Source organism: Rhinatrema bivittatum, chromosome 8 (assembly GCF_901001135.1).
Source record: "Rhinatrema bivittatum chromosome 8, aRhiBiv1.1, whole genome shotgun sequence".
Classification (NCBI taxonomy): domain Eukaryota; kingdom Metazoa; phylum Chordata; class Amphibia; order Gymnophiona; family Rhinatrematidae; genus Rhinatrema; species Rhinatrema bivittatum.
The window spans coordinates 270,457,426-270,469,597 of NC_042622.1; the positions used below are offsets into that span (position 1 = coordinate 270,457,426).

Below are 12,172 nucleotides of genomic sequence, written 5' to 3' on the forward strand. Positions count from 1 at the left end.
AGAACTAAGAGCCATGCGATACGCTTTGAGAACCTTTGCTCACATGTTGAAAGGCCATATCCTCATGATTCACACAGACAATCAGGTTGCCATGTTCTATGGGAACAAACAAGGAGGATCAGGCTCCTGGCTCCTTTGCCGGGAAACAGTATGGATCTGGGAATGGGCTGTGGAAAACTCGGTGACACGTCATGTGACATATTTGCCTGGGATAGCAAACATGTGCTGACAAATTCTTCTGGAAATGGGGTCTCCCATTCTTGGACCTGCTTACCACCAAGGACAATTGGAAGGTGATGGAGTTCTGTTCGATCCGTCCCAGCTGTCTCAGAAAGACACAGGACACCTTTCTCCTATCTTGGTTGACTAGCCTACTGTAAGCTTTTCCTTCTATTCCCTTGATCTCTAGAACAGTTCAAAAGTTCCTTCAGGACAGGGTTCAAATGATTCTCATAGCCCCAGCGTGGCCGAGACAGCATTGGTTTACATATCTGGTGCAGTATTCAGAGGACAGACCCATTTTCTTCGGTCACGAGCCAGATCTCCTGACACAAGAAAGGGGCTCATTCTTCATCCTCTCCATGCTTCCCTCAGCCTGAATATTGAATGTGAGATCTTGCAAGAGTTAGCTCTCACACCAAGCATTCAGCAAATAATTGTAGCAGCAAGGAAACCTTCAACTAGAAGAAATTATTCCTTCAAATGGAAAAGATATGCCAAGTGGTGTCAAGATAATGACATTAACCCCTTTGTTTCGTCACCGAGGGAGCTTCTTATTTACCTTCTCAAACTCTGGCCTGGCCACTCCTTCAGTCTGGGTCTATTTGAGTTCTATAGCTGCTTACCATGAGAGAGACAAGGACTCTTCGATGGCTTCCCACCTGTTAGTGGCTCAATTCATGAAAGGGAGTCTTAACCTTCATCCTCCCATCACGAAACCACCAGTTCCTTGGGATTTAAATATAGTCTTGTCTGCTGTATTGAAGGATCCCTTCGAGCCCCTACAATTGGTCCATTTGAAATTCCTAACTTGGAAAGTTATCTTCCTTGTGGCTGTCACCTCGGCTTCTCAGGTCAGTGAACTGCAATCCTTAGTACACTTCTCACTCTATTTACAGTTTTATCATGACAAGATGGTGCTTAGAACACACCCCATATTCTTTTCAAAGGTGGTATCAGCTTTCCACATTTATCAAGCTATTTCTCTTCCTATTTTCTTTTCTAAGCCACAATATAATAAGAAGGAAGTTCTGCTCCACTCTTTGGACTGTAAAAGAGCTCTAGCTTACTATAAACAAAGGACACAGACTCACCAACGTTCTTCATGGCTATTCGTCTCATTTAATCTCAACTTACTTGGTGTGGCAGCCTCCAAGAGAACAATCTCCAACTGGATCACATTGGATCTTCATTGCAAGGATCTGTCAAAGCGCATCAAGTGCGGGCATTGTCCTCCATTGCTCATCCTATAGTTGTACCGATCGAAGACTTCTGCAGAGCAGCCAACTGGTCATCTATCCATACTTTCATCTCTCACTATTTTCTGGACCAGCTGGCATATTCTGATATCAGATTGGGACATGCAGTGTTATCAAGTGTGGTTTGTGGAAAAGACATGTCCACTGAGAACCCAGGGTAAAAAAAAAAAAAAAAAAAGGGTGGTGGGAAAGCATGCTGTGTGAATGAGAAATGTAACTGATTCAGACAGATCCCCTTCCTTCGCCCCTCATTCAGTTTTTTCTTTACCAGAGCTTGAAACTCCCAAACAGCATGGCTAATTCAACCGGCTTATCAACAGGATAAAAAGCAAGCTTGCTTATCGTAAATAGTGTTTTACATAGGTAGGATGAATTAGCCATGTATACCCTCCCTCCTCCCAGGACATGTCTGTTCTAACCTTCCAGATCTCGACTCAGCCGAATAGCTTTTTCGTAGCACTTATAGAAACATAGAAATGACGGCAGAAGAAGACCAACCGGCCCATCCAGTCTGCCCAGCAAGCCTCACACTTCTTTTTTCTCATACTTATCTGTTTCTCTTGGCTCTTAGTAACCTTTGGTTCTATTTCCCTTTCACCCCCACCATTAATGTAGAGAGCAGTGATGGAGCTGCATCCAAGTGAAATATCAAGCTTGATTAGTTAGGGGTAGTAACCGCCGCAATAAGCAAGCTACACCCATACTTATTTGTTTACCCAGACTATGTTATTCAGCCCTTATTGGTTGTTTTTCTTCTCCCCTGCCGTTGAAGCAGAGAGCTATGCTGGATATGCGTGAAGTATCAGTTTTTCTTCTCCCTTGCCGTTGAAGCAGAGAGCTATGCTGGATATGCGTGAAGTATCAGTTTTTCTTCTCCCTTGCCATTGAAGCAGAGAGCTATGCTGGATATGCGTGAAGTATCAGTTTTTCTTCTCCCTTGCCTTTGAAGCAAAGAGCTATGCTGGATATGCATGAAGTATCAGTTTTTCTTCTCCCTTGCCGTTGAAGCAGAGAGCTATGCTGGATAAGCGTGAACTATTAGTTTTACTTCTCCCCTGTCGTTGAAGCAGAGAGGTATGCTGGATATGCGTGAAGTATGTTTTTCTTCTCCCCTGCTGTTGAAGCAGAGAGCTATGCTGTATATGCATTGAAAGTGAAGTATGCATTGAAAGCCACATTAACTATCAACAAATATTGAATAAGCCTAATAATTGGTAATACCTATAGTCTTTGAACTCTCCGTTAATTTTACATACTCTTACCCACCCCTGGGTTTTTTGTTTTTTTGTTTTTGTTTTTTTAATTTGGAGATGGCAGCCCTCCATCCTTCCGCTCCATGAAGATGGAACACCAACCACTGGCATCCTGCTCTGTGAATGCCTCTGTGGCTACTGCCGCTCCATGCAGTGTTTTGCTGCCTCCTCTTTATACGCGTCCTCTAGACCTGATGGACCTTATCTGTTACTCTTGGCTCTTAGTAACCTTTTGATTCTATTTCCCTTCTACCCCCACCATTAATTTAGAGAGCAGTGTTGGAACTGCATCTAAGTGAAATATCTAGCTTAATTAGTTAGGGGTAGTAACCGCCGCAATAAGCAAGCTATACCCATGTTTATTTGTTTACCAAGACTAAATAATTCAGACCTTGTTGTTTTTTTTCTGTATATAGACCTACTTTTCTTCATTCCCCCTGCCGTTGAAGCAGAGAGTTATGCTGGATATACGTGTGATGTATCAGTCTTTCTCCCATGCCGTTGAAGCAGAGAGCTATGCTGGATATGCATTGAAAGTGAAGTATCTGACTTTCTCCCCTGCCATTGAAGCAGAGAGCTATGCTGGATATGCGTGATGTATCAGTCTTTCTCCCATGCCGTTGAAGCAGAGAGCTATGCTGGATATGCATTGAACGTGAAGTACCAGGCTTATTTGGTTTGGGGTAGTAACCGCCGTAACAAGCAAGCTACTCCCCACTTTTTTGTGAATGCAAATCTTTTTCCATGTTTCCTCTTGCCGTTGAAGCTTAGAGCAATGTTGGAGTCGCATTAACCGTGTGTATGTTTATTTAATAAGGGTATTATCTCTAGGCAGTAGCCGTCATTCCCGAGAGCCACCCACTCTTCATTCACGTCCTCTAGACTTTATGGATCCACAGTGTTTATCCCATGCCCCTTTGAAGTCCTTCACAGATCTGGTCTTCACCACTTCTTCCAGAAGGGCATTCCAGGCATCCACCACCCTCTCCGTGAAGAAATACTTCCTTACATTGGTTCTGAGTCTTCCTCCCTGGAGCTTCAAATCGTGACCCCTGGTTCTGCTGATTTTTTTCCGACGGAAAAGGTTTGTCGCTGTCTTTGGATCATTAAAACCTTTCAAGTATCTGAAAGTCTGTATCATATCACCTCTGCTCCTCCTTTCCTCCAGGGTGTACATATTTAGATTCTTCAATCTCTCCTCATAAATCATTCGATGAAGACCATTCACCCTTTTGGTCGCCCTTCTCTGGACCGCCTCCATCTTGTCTCTGTCTCTTCGGAGATACGGTCTCCAGAACTGAACACAGTACTCCAGGTGAGGCCTCACCAAGGACCTGTACAAGGGGATAATCACTTCCCTTTTCTTACTCGATATCCCTCTCTCTATGCAGCCCAGCATTCTTCTGGCTTTAGCTATCGCCTTGTCACATTGTTTTGCCGACTTCAGATCATTAGACCCAATCACCCCAAGGTCTCTCTCCTGCTCCGTGCACATCAGCCTTTCTCCCCCCATCGAATACAGTTCATTCGGATTTCCACCGCCGATATGCATGACTCTGTACTTCTTGGCATTGAATCTCAGCTGCCATATCTTCGACCACTCTTCCAGCTTCCTTAAATCCCGTCTCATTCTCTCCACTCCTTCCGGCGTGTCCACTCTGTTGCAGATCTTAGTGTCATCTGCAAAAAGACAAACCTTACCTTCTATCCCGTCTGTAATATCGCTCACAAAGATATTGAACAGGACCGGTCCCAACACGGATCCTTGCGGTACACCGCTTAAAACCGCTCTCTCTTCAGAGAGAGTTCCATTTACCATCACACATTGTCTTCTGTCCGTCAACCAGTTTGCAATCCAGGCCACCACCTCGGCACTTATTCCTAAGCTGCTCATTTTATTCACCAGTCTCCTGTGCGGGACCGTATCAAAAGCTTTGCGGAAATCCAAGTAGATGACATCAAGTGCTCTTCCTTGATCCAATTCCTTGGTTACCCAGTCAAAAAAGTCAATCAGATTTGTCTGACAGGATCTTCCCCTGGTGAATCCCTGCTGCCTCTGGTCCATCAATTCTCCCGACTGTAGATAGTTCACTATTCTCTCTTTCAACATTGACTCCATTACTTTTCCCACCACCGAAGTGAGGCTAACTGGTCTGTAGTTACCAGCCTCTTCTCTGTTCCCACTCGTGTGAAGCGGGACCACCAACGCTCTTCTCCAATCACTCGGCACCACTCCCGTTTCTAGGGATCTATTGAACAGGTCGCACAGCGGACCCGCCAGCACATCTCTGAGCTCCCTCAGTATCCTGGGATGAATTTCATCAGGCCCCATGGCTTTGTCCACTTTCAGTTTCTCCAGCTCTTCCCATACATTTTCTACTGTAAATGGAATTACATCTACTCCACTCCCCTCCAGTTTCTTGTTAACTAGCGACGGTCCTTCTCCAGGGTCCTCTTTAGTGAACAGAACTGAAGTATTCATTTAATATTTCTGCCATTTCTTCGTCTCTCTCCGTATCATGTCATTGGTCACTGAGGTGACCAATGACATGATACGTGTGTGAAGAGCTGCACAGGCGCACAGCACATTGAAGCTTTGCCTTCAAGGAGGAAAGTCTGCGAGAGCGCCGTCGATAACATCACCTGAACAGCATGGCTAATTCATCCTGCTATCTACGGAAAATACAGTTTATGGTAAGCAAACTTGCTTTAACTTTATTTTTATTTCCTTGGCAAATGAAGGAAAGCTTCATTTTCACAGTTTTCCTTCAGATTCACAGTCTGACCAGTGGTACTGTAATTAGAGGGTCTTTTATCCAGAAAAGCTGACCTTTTTTAATGATTCACAGGTAGAGGCCAGTTTTAAACCAATTGATAAGGAAATACCTTTCATTTGTGTAAACCTGGAGCTTCCACAGTACAGGGGTTGAATACTTATGCAAGCAGCATTTTTTTCATTTTTTTAATTTAATTTTACAAAAAATGCAGAAAAATAATGGATTGTGACTGAAAATTTATGTAAAGAGCATACTAGTTTGCAATAAACATACTGTCTGCAACAATTTGTGTAAGTGCCTTATAATCCACAGAAATCTGACTGTTTTGCATGCCACTTTATGTAGAAACACACAGGCTCATGGAAAAGAAGACAGAGCAGGAGGAAATCCCCACAAAAATCCATGCTTCCTCACTACAAATAGAAAACTTAACAGGTTTGGATATAACTTGTATTTTGCTATTTACATCTTTAAAATTTTACAAATATACATTACTACTCATAAGATTTTCATACTGTTGGAGTGTAGAAATAGTGTTTAGAGCAACAAGTTGAAAAATGAGGAAGCCAGAAATCAAATCCTGCTGACATTCTTTGTGATCACCCTCTTTTGGTTCAGGTGCAATTGTAAGTCCTCTAGGGAGAGGAAATATCTACTGTACTTGAACGTAACTTGCCTTGTTACCAATGAAAAGATGTGAGCTAAATCTTACAAAAATAAAAATGACATTTTAAAAGACTCAAAAAGCTTTCAGAATAATATTTAAGTAAAAAAGTAAAGAATAACTATTTAAACAAACATAACCAGCTAGGATATATAACTTTGGAGTTTTAATTCTGAAAAATGAGACATTTAATTTGGCCCTAAATTATAGTTGCAGTCTCAGTTGCTTTGGACAATCTTATTTTCTCTGACAAGCAGGATGGCAGTTTTCACAAGTGGATGAATCATCCAGTGGAGCGTGGCACAGAACTTTTATGTCAAAGTTTCTAGAAATTTGCCCATGTTTCTCTGAGCATGCCCATGCATGCTAACATATGCATCCACACAGGGTCCCTTTCAGTCTTTATTTTTCCGCGGAGCCTCCAGTCATGGTTTATATCACTGTTCCTGTTTTAGGCTTCTATTTTTTTTTAAGCAGAATTATTCATTATCCAACCGATGTGATGTGTCAACGAACGTCTGTATAAAAAAGCAATAAATAAATAAGTAAATCTTGGAGCCCCACAGTATTGCTTCTGCCTTCTAACCTAATAGTTTCCTTAGGTGGGTTTTTGGATTCCTTAGGTGGGTTTCCTTAGGTGGATTTTTGGATTGTTCTTAAGTCTTCATTGTCATGTCTGTGCCTGGGGGTGAGGGGTGTATTGATCACCATTGCCATGAAGTTGGATTTTTTTTTACCTTATTTTTCAGTCAAGCATGTCCAGTAGGTTCCAGCAATGCCCCCGGTGTGCTTTGAATCATGTCTATCACTAATCCTCATGATAGATGTGCCCGGGGCATCACATGATGTCCATGGGTGTCACGAATGGACAACCATGACCACAAAAGGAGAACTGTCTCGAATGGAACTAATGGAAAATCACTTTGGACACTGGAAGTCCAATCCTCCGGCATCAGAGGCATTAACATCAAGGGACCTCTGAGCTGCATAGGTGAAGGAAATGTCATTGGCATTGGAGAAACAGTCTGTTCCCTTAGTTCTGAGGGCTTATAGGGAATCTTGGGACAGGCCATCATCTGACTTTTCCCAACACCAGCATTGAGGGAAACCAAAGAAGCATCAGCATTGGTCTCCATTGATGCGTGATGCCAGGAGCGGGGATGGTCCAGTGGCTTCCAAGAACCTCCCCCTTCCTTTCCCCAAGCAATCCTCTGGGGAGGCGAGATCATCCTCTCAGAAAATCTGGAAGTCGCATCAACCGCCACAGGTCCAAGGGTTTTCCTCCGAAATATCTCTGTTTCGAGAAGGACATGGCTGCCTCTCCTGCATCCCAGTCGGTATTGGCATCGGCTGTTTTCGAGGAGGAGTTGGAAAAGAAGATCCAGCAGGCCTTGGCATCAAGGGGACTGGCACACTTTGGGCCACTGCTAGAGTATCTTCAGCACCCAGAAGTCAGGCACCAGTGTTAGTCTAGAATCAATGCCAATTCCTGAAAGGGGACTGGAGTCGATGCCCACCACCTGTTGATGATCTCCAGCCCATCAGTGGAGGAAGCTTTCCTGGGATGTCTGAGCTCCTTGGGATCCAAGCCAAAACAACTAAATGATCTCCTTTTTGAGACCTTGGCTGAGGATCAGGCACCACTGAGGTCTTCGCCTCCAACAGATCATGGGGATTTGGACTCAGAGTACTCATGAGGGTACAACTATGGATCAGTTGATACTTCTGAAGAAGTCGAGTCTGTCCTCCAACTCTTCTTCTACCCCCGAGAGAAGGAAGCCCCCTCTTGTGTACCTCTCGTTCCTGGGTTTTGTCCAGAGAATGGTGGAGGCTATTCCCTTTACTTTACAAACAGAGGAGAAAATCAAAACCAAAATGCTAGACATCTCCAGTTTGTGGAGCCTCCTAAGGAGGTTGTGGCAGTCCCAGTCCACAAAATCTTTCAGGAAGTGTAAATGAGAATGTGGGAGAACCCCCTCTGTGGCTCCTATTAACAGGAAGGCGGATGTAGTTTATCTCGTCCAAAAGGCTCCTGGATATGAAGCGACTGCATTTACCATAGCAAACTGTCGTGATTAAATCCATTGTCAAAAAAAACTAAGACAGAGGACTCATTCCCCTGTGTCCCCAGGAAAGAATCTCAGACCCTGGACATTCTTGAGAGAGAGGTCTTTCAAGGAGCTTTGCTGAATGCCCATATGTAGCCTCTTAGTTCTTCATGGGCCAATATATGTGGGGCCTGCTGAAGCAGATGCGGGAATAGCTGAGCAGCTTCCTCAGAAGCAGCAAGACTCCCTGCAGTCACTAGTGGACAAGGGAATGGAGTGCGAGAAATACATGGTCCATTCAGCCTTTGATGTTTTTGAAATTGCATGAAGAGTCTCTGCACACAGACTTGCCTGGCTGTGGGCTTCAGCCCTCTGACCAGAGGTCCAAGAAAAACTCACAGATGTGCCATGTTCTGGAGATCATCTTTTTGGAGATAAGGTGAAAGCAGAGATAGCAAAGATCCATGAACACTATCCACTGTTACAGTAACTCTACTACTGCTCCAGATCCATCCCCCACATCCAGGAGATATCCAAGGCTGGGGCAGAGGTAGCACTTTTTCCAATCAGAAAAGCAGTATCTTCCATCCCATCTGTCCTGATCACAACAGGTCCCGCAGGCCCATCGAAGACAGCAGCAGACCCCTAAGCCACAGGCAGCACCCAGGACAGGGATTTGACTGGATTGCCAAGAGCTTAGCCTCCATCTCAGTATCCAAGCCAAAGGACTTCTTGTTTGGAGGTAGGCTGAGGTTTTGCATAAACTGTTGGCCCAGTATAATTTTGGACCAATGGGTCCTCTGCATTATAATAGGGTACAAATTAAATCTGTTGGGTATTCCACCAAATCAGCCTCTGGACCCAAAATGGGATCACTCACTGTATTAGGAACTGCTTTGAAAGAAGCTCTTTTCTTAGAGTCCAGTGTGGTCAAACCCATTCCACCAGTGGAAAGAGGATGAGGATTCTACTCATTTCTGGTTCCAAAGAAAACAGGGGTACTCTGACCCATCCTAGACCTAAGGTCTTTGAAGAAATTTCTCAAAAGATAAAATTCAAGATGCTTTTCTTGAGTACCTTAATCCTTTTCTTCTAAAAGGGGACAGACTATGTTGTTTCAACCTCAAGGATGTTTATGCTGTCAGAGAGAGATTCCCCTGTTACAGAAATTTCTTGGATTTGTGGTAGGGCGTCATCACCTCCAGTATCGTTTATTGGCCCCCATATGTCTTTACTAAATGCCTTGCCATGAAGCATGCGGTCTGGGGGTGCATGTATATCCCTATTTGGATGATCACAAACTGGTGCCACAGAATTGATCCACAAGACTATCCATGGTGTTGGAGTTACTTGTTATGGTTATAAGGTGTTGGAGTGGATTCTTGGGTACTGTGGTGATGACCACTCCCACGGGGAGGAGCCCCATGAGGAATCGCAGTACTAGGCTAGACACTATACATACAGACACAGAGAAGTAGTATTTATTGTACAGCTCGATGGTACTGCCCGGGGAGCGGGCAGCAGTGGAGGTAGCCCAGTGAAGTAGTCCAGGGGTCCTCAGCAGAGGAGACCAGTCTCACACTCGAGTAGGTGATAGGCAGCGTGGCGTAGCAGGGACAGGTCCCGGATGTAAACACTAAGTGTTGAAGGTGAGACAGACTGAAAGGTTAGTACTCACTGAAGCAGAAAGCTGTATAGTTGAAGGTCCTGGCAGGCAGAAGTTGTTCAGTGGCAGGCACCAGATTAGGGAGAGCAGGCCCTCAAGGAGCGAGTACCTGGTATCCCAAAATAGGTACCTGAAATAGAGCAGAAGGGCCCCCGAGGAGTGGGTACCCAGGTTAGAGAAGAATTACCCCGAAGGGCAGAGAGAGTTCCTGCGGCAGCTGGGAAGTGGCAGAGCAGCTTAGATCAGAGGCAATCCAATCCTTGCTTACTCAGATTTGGGCCGATACAGTAAGGACGCATAAGAAACAGTGCGGCAGTGCTGGGCGCCTGCTTGTTTGCCGCGCACATATTTTGGTTCACATACCGCTCGATTCAGTATTCAAATTAGACGCAAATCCAAGCAACGTCCAAAGCATGTCAATGAAGCGGTGGGCGCTCGCAATCCATTTTACTGTATAGAGCGGTATGCAGCGCCTATACAGTATCCAGGGTGCGCTGGTACCTGTCCTTTGAAATGTCATTACAAATGTCATTTGAAATGTCATTCCACCAGGTATGTGGATGGTTCTTTTCTACAGACTCCGCTGCCTTGAGTGCCCGGCCGGACGTCCAAGCCGCAACCTTGGACGTCCGGCCAGGCGCTCAAGGCAGCGGTGCCTCCGATCATGGACACTGCGACCTTAGACGTCCGAGGTCGTGGCTTGGACGTCCGGCCGAGCGCTCAAGGCAGCAGACGTCCAAGCCACTGTAGGCACCGCTGCCTTTAGCGCCCGACCTCGGACGTCCAAGCCGAGGGCTGGCGAGCGAATCCGCTAGTCTCTCTATATTATAAAAGTATTAGGGATGATGAGCGATCACGTCAGCATGCTCACGCACCACTACACACAAGGCGGGCCTCACATTTCGAGCATTTCTCAACCGCTGTCCGGTACGAAGCTGACTGAACACCACACTAACGCCAGGGACAGGGTAGGCAGTAACTATTCAGGTTAAAGACGCGGTTAATGAGCTGGTTAACAGGGCGATAATTTGGGCGCAGGTAACTGTATCGGAGGGAATAGCTAATCCGATCATTAACACGTCATATACATGCTGCGGGCGGCAAGGGATACATGTCCTTTTCGGCAAGCGGTAAAGACGCGTAAAAGCCGATACTGAATCGCGGGTACGCCTTACACGTCCAAGTCATGCGTCCAAAGCGGGTTAAAAACCAAGTAACCACGGCCGCGCTTTACTGTATCGGCCCGTTTGTTAGCAAAGGAAGGGCAGGCTAAATACCAGGATGTGATGATGTCACTCGGAGGGGACGCCCCCGAGGTTCCCGCCATGACATGGATAAAATCGTGAGCGGCATGCGGACCCTAGGAGGCCCTCAGGAAAATCATGGCGAATACTGTCGCCGTTGCCGATCCGGGGACACCGGAGAGAGTGGCAAGAAGACGCGGCAGCAGCCATCTTCCCAAGGCTTGAGGAGAGAGAAGGAGGAAAGGTGAGGCACAGAGGTCGAAGCCGTCTGAGACCGGACGCAACATTACTAGGGTTTGCTCTCAGCTAGCCCAAATCTCACTTGAAGCCATCATCCCAATTAGTTTTTCATAGCTTTGCTAGACAACTCAGGTAAAAGCCTGCCTTCCGTAACAGAGGGTATTGCCTTGATATCCACAGTGGAAATGATTCAGAGAGTTAGCAGACATCAGCATAGGACATATTGAGAATGTTGGGCCATATACTGTCCAACGTACATGTCTCCACATGAAAAGAGCCCAGTAGGTCCTCAGATCTCAGTGGTTGCAAACCACCCAGAATCTGAGACAGCATCCATGTCACACAGGGTCTCCCTGACCTGGTGATGGGACAGTTCCACTCTGACCAGGGGTATACCATTCCAAATCTCTCTGGTCTAAATTGTTTTAACCATGGATATGACCATTCGGGGATAGGAAGCTCATATAGAGGGCATCTGCACCCATGGTCATTGATATGCTCAAGAAAGGCTTCATCAGGTAAACGTCCTGGAGCTGAGGGTGATCCAATTTGTGCTAAAGGCTTTCGGAGATAGACTTACCAATAAAAAAGTGGTCCTAATTCCAGTGGACGTTCAGCTTACGATGTATTACGTTAACAAGCAGGGAGACTTGAAAAGATGTAATAAGTTAGGATGTCCCTGGGTGCGGAAGAGTGTGTCACTACTCGGCATACTTTTCCATTGAAGGAATAGTTACATCTAGTTGATGATTTTCTCGCAGCTATGATAATTCTTTGAAAATCTTCTGAAAGAGTTAATCCC

At 45.5% G+C, this 12,172-nt stretch overlaps 1 protein-coding gene across 4 annotated transcripts in view; it reads left to right on the forward strand.

Annotated features, from left to right (window-relative positions):
- ELAVL1 (ELAV like RNA binding protein 1) overlaps nucleotides 1-12,172 on the forward strand; it is a 146,788-nt gene that overhangs the window by 97,457 nt on the left and 37,159 nt on the right. For 3 of the 4 annotated variants that reach the window (XM_029610881.1, XM_029610878.1, XM_029610879.1), the window contains exon 5: nucleotides 5,854-5,943. The exons of the other annotated variant lie outside the window; for it this stretch is intronic. In XM_029610881.1, the coding sequence (XP_029466741.1) occupies nucleotides 5,854-5,943 (90 nt within the window). The remainder of the gene's footprint in view (nucleotides 1-5,853; nucleotides 5,944-12,172) is intronic. 4 annotated transcript variants of the gene reach the window in all.